General features: G+C 46.8%; 1 protein-coding gene across 1 annotated transcript in view; it reads right to left on the bottom strand.

Moving 5' to 3' along the window:
• Nucleotides 1–23,414, bottom strand: part of LOC130126669 (tubby-related protein 4-like) — a 36,623-nt gene that overhangs the window by 7,459 nt on the left and 5,750 nt on the right. The window contains exons 3-14 of the mRNA XM_056296280.1: nucleotides 22,198–22,326; nucleotides 21,700–21,861; nucleotides 19,898–20,089; nucleotides 19,690–19,834; nucleotides 14,697–14,863; nucleotides 13,915–14,139; nucleotides 3,151–3,385; nucleotides 2,659–2,800; nucleotides 2,304–2,448; nucleotides 1,218–1,311; nucleotides 987–1,130; nucleotides 105–547 (exon numbers count right to left, since the gene is read on the bottom strand). Coding sequence (XP_056152255.1) covers nucleotides 105–547; nucleotides 987–1,130; nucleotides 1,218–1,311; nucleotides 2,304–2,448; nucleotides 2,659–2,800; nucleotides 3,151–3,385; nucleotides 13,915–14,139; nucleotides 14,697–14,863; nucleotides 19,690–19,834; nucleotides 19,898–20,089; nucleotides 21,700–21,861; nucleotides 22,198–22,326 — 2,223 coding nt within the window. The remainder of the gene's footprint in view (nucleotides 1–104; nucleotides 548–986; nucleotides 1,131–1,217; nucleotides 1,312–2,303; nucleotides 2,449–2,658; nucleotides 2,801–3,150; nucleotides 3,386–13,914; nucleotides 14,140–14,696; nucleotides 14,864–19,689; nucleotides 19,835–19,897; nucleotides 20,090–21,699; nucleotides 21,862–22,197; nucleotides 22,327–23,414) is intronic.

Below are 23,414 nucleotides of genomic sequence, written 5' to 3'. Positions count from 1 at the left end.
TGTTGTTGTTGTTGTGCCTGTGTTTGCTGTTGCTGCTGCTGCTGATGATAATGATGTGGCTGCTGTTGTAGCTGCTGATGTTGCTGTTTCTGTTGCTGTTGTGCGTGTAACTGCTGCAGTTGCTTTAATGGCTGTTGATGCAGCGGCTGTGAGTGAGAGCGCTGTGGGTGAGGATGGGGTGGGAGATGGTGGGGTGGCGGTGGAGGAGGAGGTAGGGTACCAGGAAGGAGAGGACTCATCTCCAGGCCATTGAAGATCACCTGTCCTGGGTTAGAGTATCTTGCAGGAACTGGGTATGGTGCTGCCACTGGATCCTGGCTTCTTTCTGCAACCGGGACGGTAGCTGCAGATGCCACTGCAGCTGCTGCCGCTGTGGCTGTGGGATTGGTCAGGACATCGAGCTGGATATTCTGATTGGCTAACAGGGACTGGACCAAGCCAATGCTCTGTGTAGGAGACATGGCCTGAGCCGGGCTGTGGATGGGAGCGATGGGGATATTGACTGTGCAGGGAGGATTGTCTCCACCAACTCCTGATGGACCCATCACTTAAAGAAAACAGAGAATATAGATGCTTAAGAACTCGTGGGAGTTAGGCATGTTCAAAATGTTGAATACAACGAGCTGGGTACCTTGTAGATCAATATCTCTTAATTTCTCAGTATTCTGTGTTATAATGAACTTTCTACTCGATAAAAATTGTATTGCATTATAACTAGAAAAAGAAAAGTCATTACTGATGGAATTTTAGCCAAATCAAAAATGTTGACTACAGTCAGCTGAGTGCCCTGCAAATAATTGGGATTTTTTTTAACAACTTGTTTGTTAAAAATCTGCCTATTTTGTAAGAGTTTATTTTGCATTTATTTAGTCAGAACATAGAAAGGTAAACCTCTGCACATTGAAAAGACTGATGACCCCTTGAAACTTCACAAACATAAATGTAGGCCCAAAAAATAGTGTTTATATTACTTCATTCATTGATACCTGGCAGGTCATCCTCATCCTCGCTGAAGACACTGGGGTTGAAAACAGGCAGGCTCATGAAATCGAGTGAAATCTTTCGCACCTCTGGAAGGTAGATAGTCATCTGCCTTGGTTGCAGATGAAGCAAACTGGTCTTGTAGATGACTAGAACAGAAAGATAAAGAGGAACATTTGTCAGACATTCCCATTTGGTCCTTGTAAGGTCTCATATTTGGCTTTATTTCCATTTACCTGCACCGAGATTTGCTGGCAGGAAAGATGCGAGCCCAACAATTTTGAACTTTGTTCCCCAGATGTTGGATGTTACCTGAGCCAGGTAATTATGCTGTGAGACAAAAACAAATGACAGATGGATAGAAAGACAGGTTTGTAATTCAGATCAGTAACTGACAACTGTGACAAAGAGATTGAAGCAACAATGAAGAGCTGAGCTACATTTGGAGGCTACGTGATTAGCACAGGAGGAACTAATATACACTTTATGTTTCTATAAGGATCATTATGTTCCCTCTGTGATACACACAACACTTTCCTCAGCACTCTTGTTTTAACAACATTGTAACATTAGTTTATTTTTAATCATTTATTTATTTATTCATTAGTTTATTTTAAATTATTTTTATTTTATTTTATAAATTATTTATAAATTTAGAAAATAAATATATATTTGATATAATAATATATAATATATTATAGTATAATAAAATCCCCGCGACCCTGAGAGCAGGGTAAGTGGTTTGGGTAATGGATGGATGGATGGATTTATATAAAAGGTATAAAATAAATTGATCTATAAATTATTTTAAATTAATGTATTAATTTATTTTGATCAATAACACTCATTACCAAACAACATTCCAACAAAGCCCAAATAAAGCCTGCGGTAATGCCGATCAAGTGTCTAGCTCGTTCATTAGCGAGTTTGATGTGGTTTTGCTTCATGGTTTGAAACGTGAAGTCGGTGTTCAGAACAACCTGGTCGGGTCGTTATTTCATGAGAAGTGTTAATATGTCAGGTCAGCCGCTGATGGGCTACACGGTATGCCTCTTCACCTAAAACTCTCCATGTCAGTAAGACAGGGATACCTTAAGAAGACTCACGTGGGCGCGAGACCGTGTGCCGCTATCGGACCTGAACATGGCGGGAGGTGTGTTGTGACGGAGGTGGAAGAGACATGTCGCAACACACCTCCCTCGTGCTGCACATGCTTCAACCCTGTTATTATTATTATGATCATTAATAAGCCTCATATTATTATGATCATTAATGACCGTTATTAACTCGGAGAGACTCGTGGGTGGCCGGTGTGCTACTACCTCAGTGATTCCATCCATGGAGAACTCGCGGCGGGTCAGGCTGGGGGAGCGGGCTGGAGGCTTCTTCATGGGCAAACGGGGAGAGCGAGAGCCTTCTGGGTTAGCCCGCGACACTTTGGGAGACTTCCTCGATTCCATGTTCATTCTTTGAAATGACAAATTTAATATTTGTATCCATCACAGTATCCGTCCATATACACACAACACACACACACACACACACACACACACACACACACACACTTTTGTCCCCATCATGATTTAAAACAAATGCCAACAATCATTTGAAAGCCAGTTTGACCTGGATGTGGATGACTTGAATGAATGGGGTGACATAATCATAAACCACACTGACCTGGAGAGTTTGGGTGATCGGTTTCCTCTTGATAATTTGGGAGACTTTTTGCCGACCCACTCGTCACTCAGCTCAATGTCACTGGAGTCCGAACAGTTACAGCTGTCTGTGTAGGAGACCATCGGATTCACACACACTTCCTCTGAATAGTAAAAAAGAAGAAGAAAATCAGTTACAAAGAGCAAAAAGTGGATTTGAGAGTCAGGCGGCTTGCTTCTTTCTCTTGGTGACTAATCTCATGTGGACATCAGGGTCCACTCATAAAGATCATTACCACAAGAACACCCGATCCTGTCCGTCAGATTCAGTCCCCGGGTGCATTTGTGCTGATGATATGTCCTACTTTCTAATAACAAGAACAAGATTGTGGGAGTCATGTGAAAAATGGCTGCTGAGGTGTGAGGAATAATCACACTTGACAAAATTTCATAATTCAAAATTTCTCCTCTTTTTTCTGGCCTCACTTGGCGCTTATACTTCTAAATCACCCACCGGCTTTGCTGTCTGTTTTTGGGTCCATGATGATGAACTCTGGCCGTAGTTTGCTGATGCGCCGTCCCTTCAGGATGGGTACGAGACCCCCCAGGTGCTCCAGGTAGAGAGTGTAGCAGGGCCCCCCTGCCTCGGGGTTGTCTTCTGCACGCTTCATGGTGCAGTGGAGCCTCTCGTTTCCTGCCGTAGGGTAACTGACAAAGTCACGGATGTTGTTGGGGTCTGGAATTGGAGGCTAGATTAAAGTGAACAGAGTTAAATTAGATCTGGTGGTCGCTTAAAGGGATAGTTCAGTTTCTAGGGTTTCTACTATGTGTCCAATGTACACAGAGTCAGACAAACTCGTGGATTTCTATTTTATGTCTGCATGCAGTATGAACACAAGTTGAATGGTGAATTTAGCCTAGCTTAGCTCAACTGCTGGATGTCTACCAGGATCAATAAATAGCAGCTCCTCTCAAAAGAAAAGAAATACACCTTCTCCCAAGTTGATCGCTAATAAGTTTTACTTGTTAGCCTAGTGTTAAAAGATTTCCTTGACCAACATTTTCATAAGTATACGCAAAACCATAAAAATCAGATCATACTTTGAAACTTTTTCCATAATACACATATCCGTCTTCTTCTACGGAGGAAGATGACGTGTATAACAGAAACTATAGTCTGATTTTAAGGTTTTTGCATATACTCATGAAAACATTGGTTTGGTTGGTGCCGTCACACACTCTATACTGAGAAACCCCACTGGTGTCACTCTTCAATACAGAAGAGACAAAGCACAAAGCCCAAACCAACTTCCACAAACCAGATGGTGGATAGTGAGACTGGGAAGGCAGCCAGTATGAATTAGACTGACAGTTTCCTTTAAAGAAAACAACAACAACAAAATGCTTGATGTAATGAGCTACCATCACAGTGCTCCCAGTCTTACTGAAGTCAGATCATTAACGCAAGACATTCGGGGGATTTCTCTGACACCTTCACATAGTTTACATAAAATCCTCCATGATGAGGACATTCTGATCTAAAACTGACTCTCAGAGACACAGATCTGAGTTGGATGAGCTCTTTATTAATCATTAGTTTATATCATAATAATCAGAATCACGTTTATTGGCCATTTAGGTGTGCACCCACATGGAATTTGACTCTGGTTTCGTGGCTCTCTCAGTGTACTTAACATAGAATAACAACACTACAACACAACAATCTTCAGATATATACACAAGGATTGACTTATACAGGTGAAATAAGAGGTGATAAAGTGCAATGGTGCAGAGAATATATCAGAGATGCTGAAATAGATGTTAGCAGTCTACTTACATACATGCCTGAGGTAGATGTACATGACAGCATACCAGTATACGTACAATGTACAGTACAGTATATACAAAATGGAGTGCTGTTTAGTTTTGGCACTCCGTAGGAGCTGAGCAGAGCTGGCGGGAGGGGAGAAGCAGGAGGCAAGGATTGCTTAGCTGCTTGACAGAAGCAGACTGTCAGAGTGAGAGGACGCTGGCATGTATGTCGCCGCCTCTCAACCTGAATAGATTTGTGCTTTTCTCTGCACGTAGGGTCTATTGTGGATTGTTACGGATGGTTGGCTGTCTATCACATCCTATTTTATCCCAACATTTTTTAGTTTTTGTGTTGCCAACAGTTGATCGTTGTACACCTGCAGCTTGTTTACTCACCTACTCCACTGACCACCTGTTAGCCTGCTAGCATGCTAGAGATCCACTGGCGTACTCAACAAACCGTAGATTATCTCCTCTGGTACACCCCGACCGGACTATTCTATGCCATTATCTCAGGAGTATCCCCAACCTCCCTTTTGGACCCGTCATCCTGTTTTGGCTTCACTACTGCGCTGCTGCTACGGTTCAGGGCAGAGTGCCTCCTCTCTGGCTACCGGCTTCAGTAGCTAGCTGCTGCACCTCTGCTGCTGATATGGCATTCATAAAATACTTGTATTGGAACATCCGAACCTCAGCCGCCACATCACTCCAAACTGCCTCGCTGACAGTACTTCCCCCAGACTCTTGTCCAATCTAGCCTCAGATTCCCCCTCCCCCCCGACACTACGAGGGATGGCCTGGTAGCCCACTACAACGCAGACTTGTCTCAGCCTCGACTCTCCTGCCCTCCTCAAAACCCGGTCTGTCTCCTTCTCCCACCCTGCTCTCTGGTTCACCACCAAACTCAGCATCATAAAGGCCACTGGTCGTCGACTGGAGAGGCTCTATAAAAGGTCTGGCCTCTCACCGTCCACCTCGAGGCCTTTAAAGATCACGTGAAGACCTATAAAGAAGCTCTCTCCTAGGCCAAAATGCATTACTACTTGACTATCATTGGCAACCAGCAAAATCACCCCAGGATCAACCAACTACTTCGCCCCCTTGATGCCCCCATCCTTCAGGTGCCCCTGACCTCTACTCCCAAGTTCCTGGACTTCTTCCAGGCCAAAGTGGATTCTATAAATCAGCAGATTCTGGTACCTGCCCCCTCCCCACTGCATGCTTCTCAGTTGCAGGATGTTGCTCCCCCCGCTGTGTGCCTATCTAAGTGCTACCTCTCCTCTTTCTCCCCTGTGGATGCTCCTCAAGTTGCTAAGTTGGTCACCATGGCCAAGGCTTCCAGCTCTTCCCGGCCCCCATACCACTGTCCTAGTCAAGGCATGTTTACCTACCCTGTGCCCCATAATTGTGGACATTATCAACTCCTCATTGGAATCTGGCATGGTACCCTCCAGCTTCAAAATGGCTGCAGTAACCCATTACATTACATTTACATTACAGTCATTTAACTGACACTTTTATCCAAAGCAACTTACAATAACTGCATTTAACGTAGGAGTCCGGAGAACTACTAGTCATCAGAGGTCAAAAGTGGATCTAAACAAGCATCTAAGAGCAAAACCAGTGCTAAAGTAAAAGTGCAAGAAAGAGATTTATTTTTTGTATTTGTTTTTTTAAGTGAGTGAATACAATAAGTGCTAAGAACAAGTAACAGTGTAGTAGTTCTTGAAGAGGTGAGTTTTCAACCTGCACCGAAAGATGGGCAGCGACTCCGCTGTCCTGACATCAGTGGGGAGTTCATTCCACCACTGTGGGCCAGGACAGAAAAGAGCCGTGACCAGGTCGATTGGCAGCAGGGGCCTCTGAGCGACGGGGCAACCAAGCATCCCGAGGCAGCAGAGCGAAGTGGTCGGGCGGGGGTGTAGGGCTTTACCATGGCCTGGAGGTAGGAAAGAGCTGTTCCTTTCACTGCCCTGTAGGCTAGCACCAGAGTCTTAAACTGGATGTGAGCAGCTCCTGGGAGCCAGTGTAGGGACATGAGAGGGTAGTTGTGTGGGAGAACTTAGGGCGGTTGAAAAGCAGACGGGCTGCAGCTTTCTGAACAAGCTCCAGAGGTCTGATGGCCGATGCCGGGGCGCCAGCAAGGAGGGAGTTACCGTAGTCCAACCGGGAGATGACCAGAGCCTGGATGAGCACCTGTGCCGTCTTGTTGGTGAGGAATGGGTGAATCCTCCTGATGTTATAGAGGAGAAATCTGCAGGAGCGAGCAACCGATGCAACGTTTGCAGCAAACGGCCGTTGGTCGTCCAGGATCACACCCAGATTCCTTGCAGTCCGAGTTGGCATCACCACGGTGTTGTCAATGGTGATGGCCAGGTCTCGGTGCGGACAACCTTTCCCCGGGAGGAACATCAGCTCTGTCTTGTCCAGATTGAGCTTCAGGTGGTGTGTCGCCATCCACTCCGAGATGTCAGTCAAGCATGCAGCAATGCATGTCCCTACTTGTGTGTCAGAGGGAGGAAAGGACAAGATCAGCTGGGTGTCATCGGCATAACAATGGTAAGAGAAGTCATGCAAGCGAATAACAGAACCCAGGGATGTCGTGTACAGGGAGAAAAGGAGAGGACCCAGAACCGAACCCTGTGGAACACCTGTAGTCAGTCTGCGAGGCTCCGACACAGATCCCCTCCATGTCACCTGGTAGGAGCGACCCGTCAGGTAGGATGTAAACATTGAGAGTGCAGAGCCTGTGACACCCAGCCCCTCAAGGGTAGAGAGGAGGATCTGGTGGTTCACTGTGTCGAACGCAGCTGACAGGTCCAGGAGTATCAGGACAGAGGAGAGTTTGCTCTCGCAGAGTGCAGCGATTCTGTCACTGCAAGGAGGGCCGTCTCTGTCAATGACCCACCCTGAACCCAGACTGGTTGGGGTCCAGGAGGTTGTTCTGGTGGAGGTACAAAGAAAGTTGGTTAAAGACAGCACGTTTGAAAGTTTTGGATAGAAAGGGTAGAAGGGAAACTGGTCTGTAGTTTTTGACGTCAGAGGCATTAAGTTATAGTTTCTTGAGAAGGGGGGGGGGGTGACTCTAGCAGTCTTGAAAGCAGATGGAAAGCATCCTGCCTGGAGGGAGGTGTTGATGAGGTGGGTTAGAAAGGGAAGGAGTTCAGGTGCTATAGACTGAAGAAGAAGGGAGGGGACCGGGTCAAGGGAGCATGTGGTGGGGCGACTGGATGTGATGAGGTTGAGGACCTCGTCGGGGGAGAGGGGAGCAAGGTGGGATAGGGTGGGACGTGGAGAGGTGAAGGAGGATGCAGAGGGCGGGCTAGTGCAAGCAGCACTAACCAGGTGGTGAGAAAAAGAGGATCTGATGTCGTTTACCTTCTTGTCAAAGAAGTTAGCGAAGTCATCAGGGAGAAGGGAGGAAGTAAGAGGAGGTGGTGGGGGCCGAAGACGTGTAGAGAAGGTTTCAAAGAGTTTCTTAGGATTAGAGGCAGAGGATAGGATTTTAGAGTGATAGAAAGGAGCCTTAGCAGCAGAAAGGGAGGAGGAGAAAGTAGAAAGAAGAGATTGGAAGTTGACAAGGTCCTCGGGGAGTTGGCCTTTTCTCCATTTGCGCTCTGCCACCCTTAGGCTCCGTCTGTCAGTACGTACAGAGTTGGACAGCCAAGGGGCAGGTGGAGCTGGGCGTGCAGACCTGGAGGTGAGGGGACAGAGATTGTCCAGAGAAGAGGAGAGGGTAGAGAGAAGAAGATCAGTAGCAGTGTCAGGGGGTAGGAGAGAGAAAGATTCAGGTGTAGGGAGGATAGAGGTAACAGAGGAAGAAAGATCAGTGGCAGAGAGAGAGCGGCGGTGTCTACGGATGGAAACCATGTGGGTAGAGGAAGGGGCTGAGGGGGGAGAAGAGAGGGAGAGAGAGTAGGACATGAAATAGTGGTCAGAGAGCTGGAGGGGAGTAACAGAGAGATTGGAAATAGGACAGTGTCTAGTAAAGATAAGGTCCAGCTAGTTGCTGGCCTTGTGGGTAGGAGGAGCGGGTGAGAGGTGAAGGTCAAAGGAGGAGAGGAAAGAGAGAAGAGGATCTAGCTTGTTAGTGTGGATGTTGAAGTCACCGAGAAGGATAAGTGCAGAGTCATCATCAGGGAAGTGCGAGACAAGTGTGTCAAGCTCCTCCAGAAACTCACCAAGGGGGCCTGGTGGGTGGTACTCAACCACAATGGTGGATAAGAGACAGTAACAGCATGAAATTCAAAAGAGGGCGGAGAAAATTGTGGAATGGCAACAAGAGAGTATTTCCATTTCAGGGAGATCAGCAGACCAGTACCACCACCCCGCCTCCCAGCTCTGGGAGTGTGAGAAAAAGAGTACACATCAGACAGAGCTGCGGGTGTGGTAGTGTTTTCTGGCATGATCCAGGTCTCAGTTAGAGCAAGAAAGTTGAGAGAGAGCAAGGATGCGTAGCCTGAGATAAACTCAGCTTTCAGCACCGCAGACTGGCAATTCCAGAGCCCTCCCGTCACCACTTGCTCAACGTGAGTGGAGAGAGTGGGATAGATGAGATTGGTAGGGTCACAGCACCTAGGAGTGACTCAGTGGCTATGCAAGCCTGGGGAAGAGGAAAGGACAGGAATGCGAAGGAAACACAGTCTATACTAGGTACACAAAATACATATGACTGACCGAATCTAAAAAGAGCAGTCCATGCTTGACGAAGTCTTGGCTTGAAAAAAAAGTCGCACTTGTCTTTGTTCACTCTAGCCTTTGTTCAACCTAGACCTGTTTACCCTTGGCTTGTAGCAGCAGTGATTTAAAGAACACTGATTGCTAATTGTCTGCCAGGAGTGTAGGCCAAACCCTGGTCACTTAAGACCCAATTGGCCAAAGAGGTACACTGAAAATAGGCCTATCGCCCAGAAACTGGTCACTTATGTAAAACCCTATCAAGCCTCACACAATACTATTAAAACTGCAAACAGCAAGTTACCAAGGAATATACTTACAAGCTAAAAGGATAACTAAGTCAAAACAGCTAGGCAACAAGAAATATTTAAGGACACACTAGGTGAAAAAAAGCAGCTACAGCTAGAATAAGACAGCTACAGCTAGAATAAGATCCCACTAGGAACCAGCAGCCGATGCATAGAGAAAAGGACTAATACTCAAGCAGCTGGAATAAGACTAATAACAACTTGTTAAGCAAGAAAGATGATACTACTTTATTCTAGATGAACCAGCAATTCAGAATCACTCCAGAAGTTAAAATGCACATACCCCCATCCTCAAAAAGCCAGACCTGGACCCAGATGACCTCACTAACTACTGACCGATCTCCAACCTGGAAAGAGTAGTTGCTGCCCAGCTCCATCAGCACATGTCCAACCATGAGCTCTATGAACCACTCCGATCTGGCTTCAGAGCAGTGGCGGCTGGTGCTAAAAAAAAATTTGGGGGGGGGGTATAATTTACTTTGGCGCAGCACACGTGACAGCTGCTTTAATGTCTACACAGTCACAGAATTATTAAGAAGGACAATGTAGGCTATAGATTTTATCAGGGTTCGTAGACGGTGGATGACTGACAGTTGAGATGAGGTGTTGTGGTGGGTGTGAATATGATTGACAGCCACGAGAATTGTCCAATCACAATAGATAAAAAAACATGAAAACAATATCAATTCGCTGCCAATAAAATTGGGAGTGTCTGAGGCGCACAGAACTGCGCTCCATGGGAAATCTGAAGAAACCAATTAGACAGCAGCCTCAGGTCACCCAAAGTTTGAGGGCTTACATAAGGTATCATTTGGCTGGCGCCCCTCACCCAGGAAGTATATGTATTCAGACAGAAATCAACCAAATACCATTTGAACCAATATTTAATGCTGCTGACAGGCGCTCACAGACTAAAAACACTTTTATTTCATAATTATTTGCATTATACAACTAAATTATATTTAACATGTTTAAGTAGATTTCAATTTCTTGATATTTGAAGGTGGCGGCGCCCCAGCGCCCCGTACTGGCCAGCCACCACTGCTTCAGAGCACACCAGAGGATGGCGACTGCCCTTATCAAAATCACCAATGACCTCCTCGTGGCTGCTGATTCCAACCACATCAGTATTCACATCCTCCTGGGCCTCTCTGCAGCCATTGACACTGTTTCCCACACTATTCTCCTCAACCGCTTATCTGAATGAATACCTAGGCCTCACTGGTGTAGCTCTCTCCAGGTTCCAGTTATATCTCACCAACAGGAAACAGTTTGTCACTACCAGAGACTCCAGTTCCACCCTAGCCCCAGTCAACCAAGGTGTTCCACAAGGCTCCATGCTTGGACTCCTCCTCTTTACAACTTACATGTTCCCCCTTGGTCAGATCATCTGCCACCATGGTTAAAGTTTCCATTGCGACACTGATGACATGCAGCTTTCTCTCTCTCAGCACTAGACCATCCTCTCAGCTCCCCCCACAATCCCTTGTTAGCTGCCTCCACCAAATAAAAATCTGGATGTCATCAAATCTACTCAAGCTAAATACCAATAAGACTGAGCTCATGGTTGTGCCTTCCAAGGAGCTGCTGCAGAAGGTTGGAGATCTGCTCCTCAACGTGAATGGCTGCTCCATGTGCCCATCCCCAGAAGTCCGTAACCTTGGTGTCATTCTAGACTCTACCCTGTCATTATAGTCACACATCAAATCTGTCACCAAATCTGATTTCTTTCACTTCAAATACATCGACAGACACCGACCATTACTCTCAGACTCCGTGGCAGAGACTCTCATTCACGTTTTCATCAACTCCCATCTGGATTATTGCAATGGAGTCATGTCTGGGGTACCTAGCAAACCCCTAGACGAGCTTCTTTCTGTATGTGCAGAATTCAGCTGCCAGGGTGCTCACCCATACTAAGCCCTGGCAACACATCACTCCCACCTTTGTCCACCTTCACTGGCTCCCAGTCAAATCACACATTTCTTATAAAATCCTCGTCCTCACCTATAAATCCCTCGATGCCCTTACCCCCCAGTACCTATCAGACCTCCTCAACCCCTATATTCCATCTCGGCATACGCGGTCTGCAGACACGGGCCTGCATTCCATCCTCCACACCAGCCTGTGGACCTTTAGGGATACAGCCTTTAGTGTGGCAGCCCCCACCCTTTGGAACTCTATTCCAGCAGAGATCCGCAATGCTGCTTCCTTGGACAATTTTAAGGTGTAAAACAAAACTAAGTTGTTGTTGTTGATTTATTTGACAATGTTAAGTGTTCATTTGCATGACTGCCCGCGGAAAGAAACTGTTTTTATATCCGGGTTGTTTTGGTGTACAGTGCTGTGTAGCATCTACCAGAGGGGACGCATTTGAACAGGTTGTGACCACACAGTAAAACACTGAGTGTTAATTTAACTCAGGATTTTACTGTGCATGGTTTGATGGGGCTGCAGTGATGTTGCCTGCCCTTTTCCTGGCTCTGGAGGTGTATAAGTCCTGAATGGAGGGCAGGTTGGCATCAGTGATTTTCTCTGCAGACCTAACCGTCCGTTGTAGTCTCTCCCTGTCCTGCTTGGTGGCTGATCCAAACCAGACAATGGTGGATGTGCAGAGGACAGACTGGATTATTGCAGTATAGAGCTGAATAAACAGTTCCTGAGGCAGGTTGAATTTCTTGAGCTGGTGGAGAAAGTACATCCTCTGCTGGGCCTTTTTGATGATTGTGTCTATGTTGGATGCCACCTTGGGTCCTGAGAGATTGTGGAACCCATAAATCTGTAGGTTTTCACCACAGACACTGTGCTGTTGAGTTTGGTGAGGGGGGTGCAGTGTTGGGGGGCTTCTCCTGAAGTCCACTGTCATCTCCACAGTTTTGAGCGCGTTCAGCTCCAAGTTGTTATGGCCACACCAGAGGGCCAGCTGATCAATCTTGCATCTACGTATATGCAGACTCGTCACCATCCCGGATAAGGCCAATGATGATTGTGTCATCCGCAAACTTCAGGAGTTTTAACATGTGGGTCTCCTCAGGTGCAGTCATTGGTGTAGCGGGAGAAGAGTAGAAGAGAGAGTACACATCCCTGGGGGGCACCAATGCTAATTGTCCGGGGGCTGGGTGGGATTTTCCCCAGCCTCACCTGCTGCCTCCTGTCTGTCAGAAAGTGTTTAATCCACAGGAGCCGCTGAAAGTACTAGTAGGTGTCTTGACAGCACTTTAACAAACGCCTGGGGAGGGATATAGACACCGACCAGAATAAATGATGAAAATTCCGACAGTGAATAGACTGGTTTACATTCAATGAAAATGGTCTCTAAGCGAGGGCTGCATGCTTTCTTCAACACTGTGACATCCGTACACCAACATTTGATTGTGTAGAAGCGTATGCTGCCACCCTGTTTTTTTCCCCGATAGCTCAGTTTTGCGGTTCGGAGGAGGAGGAGGAGGAGGAGGAACTGTGGCAGATGAAGTGTACTGTCTGTTATGTGCTCACTAAGCCAGGTTTCAGTGAGGCATAGGGCGGCAGATCTGGAAAAGTCCGCGTTTTTTCCGTTTATGAGTAGGATTTCGTCCATCTTCTTGGCCAGAGAACGGATATTCACCAGGTGAGTTGGTAGCACGGTTCATCTTCATCGTAGTCCACAAAGAGCCGCCCTTGCCAAAGGTTTGACAAGACTTTCATTAAAACGTTCCGTTAAAGTCGGTAAAAAAGTCTGCTCAGTTTTTCCCGTGGACAGGTGGAGGCCTAAAAGGTCCTCCCTCCTGTGTGTGATCAGTGAGTGGGCGCTGGAAACTAAACAAACAAAAACAGAAAAAGTACAAGAGAGCGCAGAACCGAGGCTACCGTCCGCGGCGCCCTCTGTTTATGATAATATAGCGTAACGTGCATGGATAAGGAGACACGTCGGTCCTGGACTAACGGGTCGGACCCTTTAGTCGACTGGTTAACGTTGTCGCTTGCGGTGTGGGAGATACGGGTTCGTGTCCCGGCTGTGGCGACGGTCTCCCGGACTGCCCCCCTGATTCGCTACATCGGTGTTAGAAGTGGGACGGTGAGACCGTGAGGTCCTCGGAAGCGCGTGCGCCCAGAGGCGTGAGGGAGCGGATATGCTGAAGCGCGGGGCGAGCTTCCCGAAGGAGGGGGATAGTGTAACGTGCATGGATAAGAAGACACGTTGGCCCTCGACTAACGGGTCCGACCCCTTTAGTCGAGCGGTCAGCGATGTCTCCCGCCATGCGGGAGCTAAAGAGTCGCGTCCCGGCTGCGGTAGTTCCTGTGGTTGCCCCCCGAATTCACTGCAATATCTTCCTAACTATATTTACCATGAGTTTACTTTTCCTTTAGTACCAGGTGTATATGAGGCTTGATTGCTAGGAGTTTCACAGTAGGTGTCTTCAGGTTGAGGCGATGATAAAAAACAAAAACCATGCAGTAACCTACGTCTATTCCTGTATCATCCCGAGAAGAGACAAGTTTACCTTGATGGTGGGTATGAAGGCCGTGGTGACGTAGGAACAGAGCAGGGAGGGCATGTTGAGCTTCCCCACGTCTCTTTCCTCCCGCAGGGCGCTGGCGATGCCCTGCTGGCACAGCAGCTGCAGGCTCGCCACCCGGTGTTCAACTCGCACCACATAGAGCGCTGGGCCACACGCCAGGAACAGACGTGAGTCTCTGTGACCCCAACAGATGGTGGTGATGGGTCGCTGAGAAACAGCCATTGATAAAGACAGATACTTAATAAATAGCTGACAAACACCGGCTGTTCATCGATGGTATTCAGCGTGGGTCTTTGAAAGACATAAATTTAAAGAAATATATTAAAAATACTTACAATATTTTGTCAACATCGGTGGTTTTGGTGAATTCTCTTTGAAAGAGAAGTGTTTTTAAAAATAAACAATACTAAACAACCACTGGTTAGGCATTTGTGGTCTTTGAACTCTTGTGTTACTGGATGATTTCAGTTGAATAAATTGTAATCCTGAAGGTCATTTCTGTCTACAGGGCTTATCTTTAATTTCTTCAGTTTTGGTGGATCCAGCATTATCTGCTGGTCCAAAGATAGGTTTGTTTTTGTTTTTTGTTTTTTTAACAGAATATGAAAGGTGGTAATGGCCTTATCAAACCAACTAACATTTGATTTAATTCACTATGTATGTACAGTAATATTCTGATGTGATTTTTTCTATGAGCGGCCTCATTAGCAACAAGACAGTGAAGTCTTCACTGGCATGTACCTATTCCACTGTACAGAACTAACCTGGGCAGGCGTCTCTAAAGTGTAGATGTGTTCTCCTTGGACGTTGTAAAACTTAACCAGGGCGTTTCTCATAGCGGACGCACAGGCAGAATCAGCAGGAAGTCCGAGTCTCTCCATGCCAGCGACTGCCAAGAGGTCTCCCTGAGAACACCACTGGACCTCCACATCTGTAGAGGAGTGAAATGAGTGAAAGACGGCATTGCACCATTCCAACCTACTCTTTGTGTCTGTGAGCATGTGTGCCCATGTTGTGCGTCTGTCCCCTTCTCTCTCTGTCGCTCTCTTTCTCGCTTCCCATGGTAACTGTTATTCCTTTATGGACTGTCTGATGACCATGGATCATAGTCTCTCTGACTTCCTGAGAACTTCGGAGCCTGTTTGAGATGCGTGCTGGGGACTTCCGGTTAAAAAATGCAATGAGCAAGACGCATGTGAGGGAGGCTCCTACAAACAACTTATTTCTTTAAGTGTTCAAGTTCTGTTGGTAATTTCTACCCCTATTTTTGACTTTTACATTGGACTACAAGACTATATCACCCGCAATGGCCCACAAAATGACAAGGAAAGACAGAAAAGACAAAAGTGAAGCGGCTACGCTAACCCCACAAGAAGCTGCCAGCCCTGTGAGGGGTCTGACATTGAAGCTCACATCAAGCTAGCCGCCGACCTAGATCCACTTCGTGCTATTCTGCTGAGGGAACGAACTACAACAATGACCTCAGTGTTAAAAGAAGCACTTGAAAGTGCACCTTCGCCCATCTCAGCATCTTTGGACAAGATTCGAGCCACAGCCGACTCTCATGGTCAAATATTAAACGAGGTCAAGCACAAACTATCAGCCCACAGTGACAGACCGGTGGCCCTGGAAAGAAGATACGCTGCTCTGGAGTTGGACAACACCCAGCTTAAGGCCAACACCGATGATCTTGAAAATAGCTCTCGCCGATCAAACCTGCGAATTATTGGAATTCCTAAAAAAAAAAGAAGTGGAAGGAGGCAACACGGTGAAACTCATATCAGAGTTTCTCGTGGAAATGTTTGGAAAAGACGTTTTTCCCACTCCGCCCATCGTTGACCGTGCACACAGGCTTGGGCAAGCACTGACATCCGAAAACGGGAGGGCGATACCTTTTATTATGCGTTTTCACTGCTTCCAAGTCAAGGAATGCATCACTCGCAAGAAAAGGGAAAATGTTACCGCCCACCCTCGACCTCCACCAATTTGCCTACCAACAAAACAGATCCACTGATGACGCAATAGCCACTACACTCCATCCCGCCCTCACCCACCTGGAGAAAAGGAGCTCCTATGTGAGAATGCTGTTTGTAGACTACAGCTCAGCATTCCACACCATAGTCCCCTACAGACTCTACACCAAGCTCAGGGACTTAGGACTCAACCCCAGCCTGTGCAGCTGGATCCTGAACTTGCTGTGGAGCCGACGCCAGGTGGTGAGGATGGGTTCCAACACCTCTGCACCTCCGACCCTCGACACAGGAGCCCCCCAGGGCTGCGTCCTGAGTCCCCTCCTCTATCTACTCCCTGTACACCCATGACTGCGTGGCCACATATAGCTCCAACTTGGTGATAAAGTTTGCTGACGACACGACGGTGATGGGCCTGATCACCGACGATGACGAGACGGCGTACAGGAGAAAGGTCAACAACCTAACAAAGTGGTGCCAGCAGAATAACCTCTCTCTCAACGTCGACAAAACCAAGGAGCTGATTGTGGACTCCAGGAAGAGAGAGGGGAGGCTGGACCCCATCACCGTCAACGGGACTGCTGTAGAGAGGGTCAAGAGCTTCAAGTTCCTCAGTGTCCACATTACCGAGGACCTCACCTGGGATGAACACACCAGCCATGTGGTGAAAAAGGCACAGCAACGCCTCTTTCACCAAGCAACCAGGCTTTTGAACAAAGAACATTAAAGACACTAAGACTGGTGCCGGACTGGCTGATACTGACCTATGGCCTTCAGTGGATCATCAGTTTAAACACGCATATACACACACACACACACACACACACACACCCACACACACACACACACACACACACACACACACACACACACACACACACACACACACACACACACACACACACACACACACACACACACAAATATACAAACAACTACATACACATATGCACATTTATTAAGGCTGGGCCTACCCTCACACACACACACACACACACACACACACACACACACACACACACACACACACACACACACACACACACACACACACACACACACACACACACACACACACAGCACCTTACATACACCACACACTATTTATTATTATTATTACTGCTTTTTGCTGTGTTTGGTGCTATTTTATTACTGTTCTTGCTGCAGTGTTGAGGAGCCCCAACACAAGAATTGTACTCTCTTGTATAATGAGACGTAACAAATAAAGAATCTTGATCTTGAATCTGGAAATCCTTTGTAACAGGGCGAGGTGAGCTGGTCAAAACTGATTACAGCTAATATTCTGTCTGTTGGCGGCACGGAGGGGCAGTGGTTAGCACGGTCGGCTCACAGCAAGAAGGTCCTGGGTTCGAATCCCGGGGTAGTCCAACCTTGGGGGCCGTCCTGGGTCATCCTCTATGTGGAGTTTGCATGTTCTCCTCGTGGCTGTGTGGGTTTCCCCCCACAGTCCAAAGACATGTCAATTGGCGGTACTGAATTGTCCCTAGGAATGAATGGGTGTGTGTGTGTGTGTGTGCGTGTGCCCTGTGATGGCCTGGCGGCCTGTCCAGGGTGTGTCCCCGCCTGCCGCCCAGTGACTGCTGGAATAGGCTCCAGCATCGTGGGGGTCTTGCCTCAGATTTGGAGAGGTCTGTAGGTGTGGCAGAAATTGTAACAGCTATAAGATCAATGCAGAGTGGGAAGATGTCGGGTCCAGATGGTTATTTTACCGATTTCTATAAGTTTGCTGACAGGCTCTCTCCTCTCTTACTTTAATATGTTCCAAGCCTCAGTTGAAAAAGTTCAGTTACCTTCGACACTGTCAAACATCCATATCCCTTCTACTTAAGAAAGACAAGGACCCGCTAACTGTGGATCCTTTCGTCCTACCTCACTTCTTAATGTAGATGTCAAGATCAAAGGTGTTTGCTGTCTGCTTAGAATCAATTCTTCCAAATGTCATCTCTGATGACCAAACGGGCTTCACAGAAAAATTGGCATTCATTCTCAACTATTCAGAAGTGGTCATCTTCCTAGATGTGGAGAAGGCCTTTGAGCAAATGAATGGGGCTATTTATTCACAGTATTTGACAAATTTGGTTTTGGTAATAATCTTATTGCATGGCTCTGTCTTATTCTATTCCTCACCACATGCTTCGGTCTACACTAACTCTATAAGGTCTCCGTTCTTTCATCTCTCCAGAGGAACTCATATAGGGTGCCCCCTATCCCCACTGCTTTTCGCTATAGCCATTGAACCACTTTCCATAGCACTACGGACTTCACCATTATTGCAAGGTGTGAGAAGAGGAGGGGTTGAGCACCGTGTGGCTTTGTATGCAGGTGATTTATTAGTGCACTTAACTGACCCTGAATCATGTACATTAACAATTGTCTCATTCCTTGAGGATTTTGGGTCATTTTCTGGGTACAAATTAAACTTTAGTAAGAGTGAATGCTTTCCATCAACGAGAAAGCCCTACAAATTCGACAAGCTTCAATCCCATTTCACTTATCCTATTCAGGTTTAAATATCTTCATATTAGAATTACTCGCTCCCTTTCCTCTCTTCGCACAGCAAATTTCGCCCCACTGCTAAATCAAATGAAACTTGATTTCAAGAGATGGAGTGGCCTGACACTATCATTAACTGGTAGAATCCAATCAGTAAAAATTAACATTCTCCCGAAGTTTTTATCTTTTCCAGTGTCTCCCTATATTCCTCCCTAAAAAAATTTTTTCTCATAATTAATCAATCAGCCATGTTATGGCAATTACCCCAGAATTAGCCAAACTATTTCTTCTTCAACAAAACAAAGAAATGGGTGGCTTAGGTCTTCCCAGTTTTATCCATTATTACTGGGCAGCAAATATACATAAAATATCATTTTGGCTCCTGCGCCGGAATCAAGTTGGTGCTCATTAAAGGCTCAATCCTGTGGCTTGTCTTCACTTCCAGCATTAATCTTTTCATCAGTCCCTATAAAACCATCTCGCTACACCTCAAACCCTATAGTACTTTCTACTTTAAAACTATGGATCCAAATTTAAAACATCCTCTGTATTAGGACCTATCAACAACAATCATCTGTTCCCTCCCTCAGCCCTTGACTCTGCCTTTTCTAAGTGGAAGGATGTAGGTCTACAATGTTTTCAAGATTTATTTCACAATGACACATTTCCCTGCTTTCATGATCTACATCAAAAATATGATTTACCTCGCTCCAATATGTTCAGTTTTTGTCCAGTGCGTAACTTTATACATAAACAATTTCCCTCATTTCCTTCTCTTCCACCCCAACTCGCTTGGGAAAATATGTTAAACCCTATCCTCCCTGCTCAAAAAGGCGAATATCATTCTTACATGAGATCCTTTAAGCTTAGAAAATCATTCAACTCAGAAAATCAAAGCACACTGGCAGAAGGAACTAGATATTGAGCTAACAGGTGACTATCGGCAGGGAGCGCTAGAACGGGTTAACTCCCCCCATCATGTGCCAGCCTAACACTCATTCATTTTAAGGTTTTACATAGAATCCTGCACAAAAAAAATGGTGGGTCCTGGGACAAAAAGCATCTCCACAGGTGGGACAGAATACAAACGTTTGAGAATCCCTGATTTATTCCACTATGCAGATGACACTAATAAGAAAAGAGAAAGTCATTCCCTTTGACAATTACAGTTATGAATGCAACACCAACTCATTTACAAGCAAAAACAAAACGTGATTTTGTTGTAATGAAATTGTTTTTCATGTGTTCACATCTACAGGATGTGAGTTCATACCTTTCAGTCCTGAGTGGATGATGTGAGGGGAAAGGTCATCGTAGTTGTTCATTAAACTGATATCTCCAGATAAAAAGCTGACGGTCAACAAAGGCTTGACCCTTCGCACTTGGAAAGAATATAAAAACATAACATATAAGCATGCCTTGTCAATATATTTAACAAAGGAAACAGGCAGACATAGAGGCAGCAAAATGACTGATGTGACCGGGTATACACCTAAAGGAAGGATATTGTCGTCCGAGTCAGTGTCGCTCTCTGTACTGTCCTCCACCAGGAAACTGGGGCAGTTCCACGACATGCTCACAATCCCGTCAGACTCGTGCAACAAAACATGGGCGAGCATTCTCCCGTGGCAATCCATCACTATCACCTGACCATCTGCAGTTCCAAACAACACCTGAGGGGGCAGTGGACATTCAATCATAAAAGATGGTGCAAAAATAGATGCGCTAGAAAGGCTATGAACTCACAAATAAGTTAAAAAAGCACAATAAAACAGTATTAATCTGTTACACTTGAACTAGCCCCTATTTTCATAAAATTAACATTTTAAATAAAAGAACGAGATCAACAGACAAGTTACAATCCTGAGACTCGTGGTTTTATTGTAACAGTGTGTCTCCTATGTGGGTTTTGGTAAAGTGACCTCTCCTGGATCGCCACCTTGTTGTGGTGGAGAAGCTTGCATGTACTAATGATGCCAAGAGCTATGTTGCCCGGATTGGCTCCTGCTAGGGTCACCCATGGCGGATAGGTCAAGGGGGAGGTTCCAGACGAAGCGCGGTCCAACAAAGACCTCAACAGCAGAACTGGCAGAAGATAATGCCAGTGAAGGTGGATGAAGGCTGCAACAGAAGGTGGTCGCCACTCGTCTTGGTTCTCCGTGTCATTGGACTCTAGCTACCCCCTGCCAAGGACCATGTGGTGGCTGCAGGTGCATTAGCCACTCCACGTAAAAAGCTGTCACGCACAGGCGTCCTCCCACAAGGATACCCACAAGCACCTAGAAGGAGGACAGTCATACTCGACCCCGAGTGCCCGCCGATGACGGGTAAGGTGAGTGTTGTTGGAGCTCCATTCCAAATGAATGACAGTCAGAAGGGCTGTTGTGTCAGACACAAACCAAAAAAAAACCTGGTGGAACCTGAGTTGTCCTTACTGAAGTAGTACTATGTGTTGGTAAAGGTCTTCTACCAGCTTGTTCTCTCATATCTGCTGGTTAGACACAACAACTTTACTTCTTCAAACTCAACACTACCTGCCTTCTTCCTCATTTGGCTACTATGATGAAGATGGAAAGGGCGTCCGGGTAGTGTAGCGGTCTATTCCGTTGCCTGTCAATACGGGGATCTCCGGTTTGAATCCCTGTGTTACCTCCGGCTTGGTCGGGCGTCCCTACAGACACAATTGGCCTGTGTCTGCGGGTGGGAAGCCGGATGTGGGTATGTGTGCTGGTCGTTGCACTAGCGCCTCCTCTGGTCGGTCGGGGCGCCTGTTCGGTGGGGAGGGGAACTGGGGGGAATAGCATGATCCTCCCACGCGCTACGTCCCCTGGTGAAACTCCTCACTGTCAGGTGAAAAGAAGCGGCTGGTGACTCCACATGTATGGGAGGAGGCCTGTGGTAGTCTGCAGCCCTCCCCGGATCAGCAGAGACCGGGATGGCTCGGAGGAGGGGGGTAGTTGGCCGGATAAAATTGAGGGGGGGGGGATTAAGAAAAAAATCAAAAAAGAAGAAGAAGAAGAAGAAGAAGAAGATGGAAAACACTATACATCCTTTCATTTGTCCTGGTAAAGTCCTACCACACAGTGACCAGTAACCACTCACATCAAATACCACTAGAGTCTGCAAGGTTTGTGGATTTGTAGATTAAGTGTTGTCTTGAATATACCAACAATGTGAAGTATCATAGAGGCAACTTGTTTGCATGTAACCCTTCAGGATTGTAACTTGATGCACTTTTTGGTCAACTGAACAACAAGCTTGTGTTTACTCCGACTGCTGGTACCTGCTGGTCGTCAGGCGTCCAGATGCCGCAGGTGATTTGACTCTCCAGGTTGATCTCAGAGGACCAGTGTCTTTGTCCGCTAACCGACCCGACTAAGACGAAGCCATCCCTGTAGGCAATGAGGGCCTGCGTGCCGTCGTGCGACCAGGTGAAGTCGCTCACCTGGCGGACGAGCAGTTCAGGTGTGAACCTCAGCCACATCGGCAACCAATTTGAAACGACCAGCGAGTTAAAAAGCATCCAACCGTCGCAGCAGCTCATTTTAAAAAAGCAAAGAAATGAACGAGAACTACTTCATTTTTTGGGACTGTGAATTTAGCTCAGAATTGTTAAACATGATTGGGAACTAGTTAATTTTAATCTGTGTGAACTGATCTTTTGAGCTGGCTCGCATTGTGCAAGTTCCCACTCATTCACTGACTCTGAATTTCCCTGCTATGTGTAGTAAGGTACTAGAGACACTCAGCTGAAGGTCATTTGAGGGTATTCGGGTGTTACCTGGGCTCCGCGGTCGTTAACCAGCTCCACAGACCATCTTCCTTCATACTGGATCCACACGAAAATCCCTCCCTCCATGTCACACGTGGCCAGCTTCTGGAAGGGTTCATTCCAACGCACCAGCACCACCTGCAAAGGCCCAGACTGTTGTTATTACACTCCTCAGACACAAGGGGGGGGGCTGTAATTATCTTTTTTTCTTCTTCTTCTCCCCAATTGTACTTGGCCAATTACCCCACTCTTCCGAGCCGTCCCGGTCTCTGCTCCACCCCCTCTGCTGATCAGGGGAGGGCTGCAGACTACCACATGCCTCCTCCCATACATGTGGAGTCACCAGCTGCTTCTTTTCATCTGACAGTGAGGAGTTTCACCAGGGGGACGTAGCACATGGGAGGGTCACGCTATTTCCCCCAGTTCCCCCTCCCCCCCTGAACAGGCGCCCTGACCAACCAGAGGAGGCGCTAGTGCAGCGACCGGGACACATACCCACATCCGGCTTCCCACCCACAGACACGGCCAATTGTCTCTGTAGGGACGCCCGACCAAGCCGGAGGTAACACGGGGCTTCGAACCAGCGATCCCCGTGTTGGTAGAAAACGGAACAGACCGCTACGCCACCCGGACACCCCATTTTTTCTAATTATCTTATCACACAGAGGAGGGATGGTGGGGAAGACCCAGCCGCTGACGTCATGAAGTACTATTGTGTGCATTCATTGGCACAGTGCTCATACGTGTAAAGACGAGTTGTTGTTGTTATTAACATGTATTCCCACAAATTTGATAAAAAATGACGTTTCATACTTTTCACAGGGTATACCCCCATTTGTTTTCTCTAGAAAACATGCACAGTATTCACAATGCAACGTTTTCTCTTTCTTTTGAAGTGATGCATTCTCATCCATCCATCCATCCATGATCCAAACCGCTTATCCTGCTCAGGGTGGCGGGGATGCTGGAGCCTATCCCAGCAGCCACTGGGTGGCAGGCGGGGAGACACCCTGGACAGGCCGCCAGGCCATCACAGGGCCAACACACACACACACACACACACACACACACACACACACACACACACACACACACACACACACACACACACATTCATACCTAGGGACAATGTCTTTGGACTGTGGGAGGAAAGCGGAGCATTTTCACAGTATGCTATATACCATCTATCGGACAAGGAAACATATGGCTTATTCAAGTCCATAGGC

The sequence above is a fragment of the Lampris incognitus genome, chromosome 16 (genome assembly GCF_029633865.1).
Source record: "Lampris incognitus isolate fLamInc1 chromosome 16, fLamInc1.hap2, whole genome shotgun sequence".
Taxonomy (NCBI): domain Eukaryota; kingdom Metazoa; phylum Chordata; class Actinopteri; order Lampriformes; family Lampridae; genus Lampris; species Lampris incognitus.
Note: the sequence above shows the minus strand (reverse complement) of the source record. Positions and strands in the feature narration are given on the sequence as shown.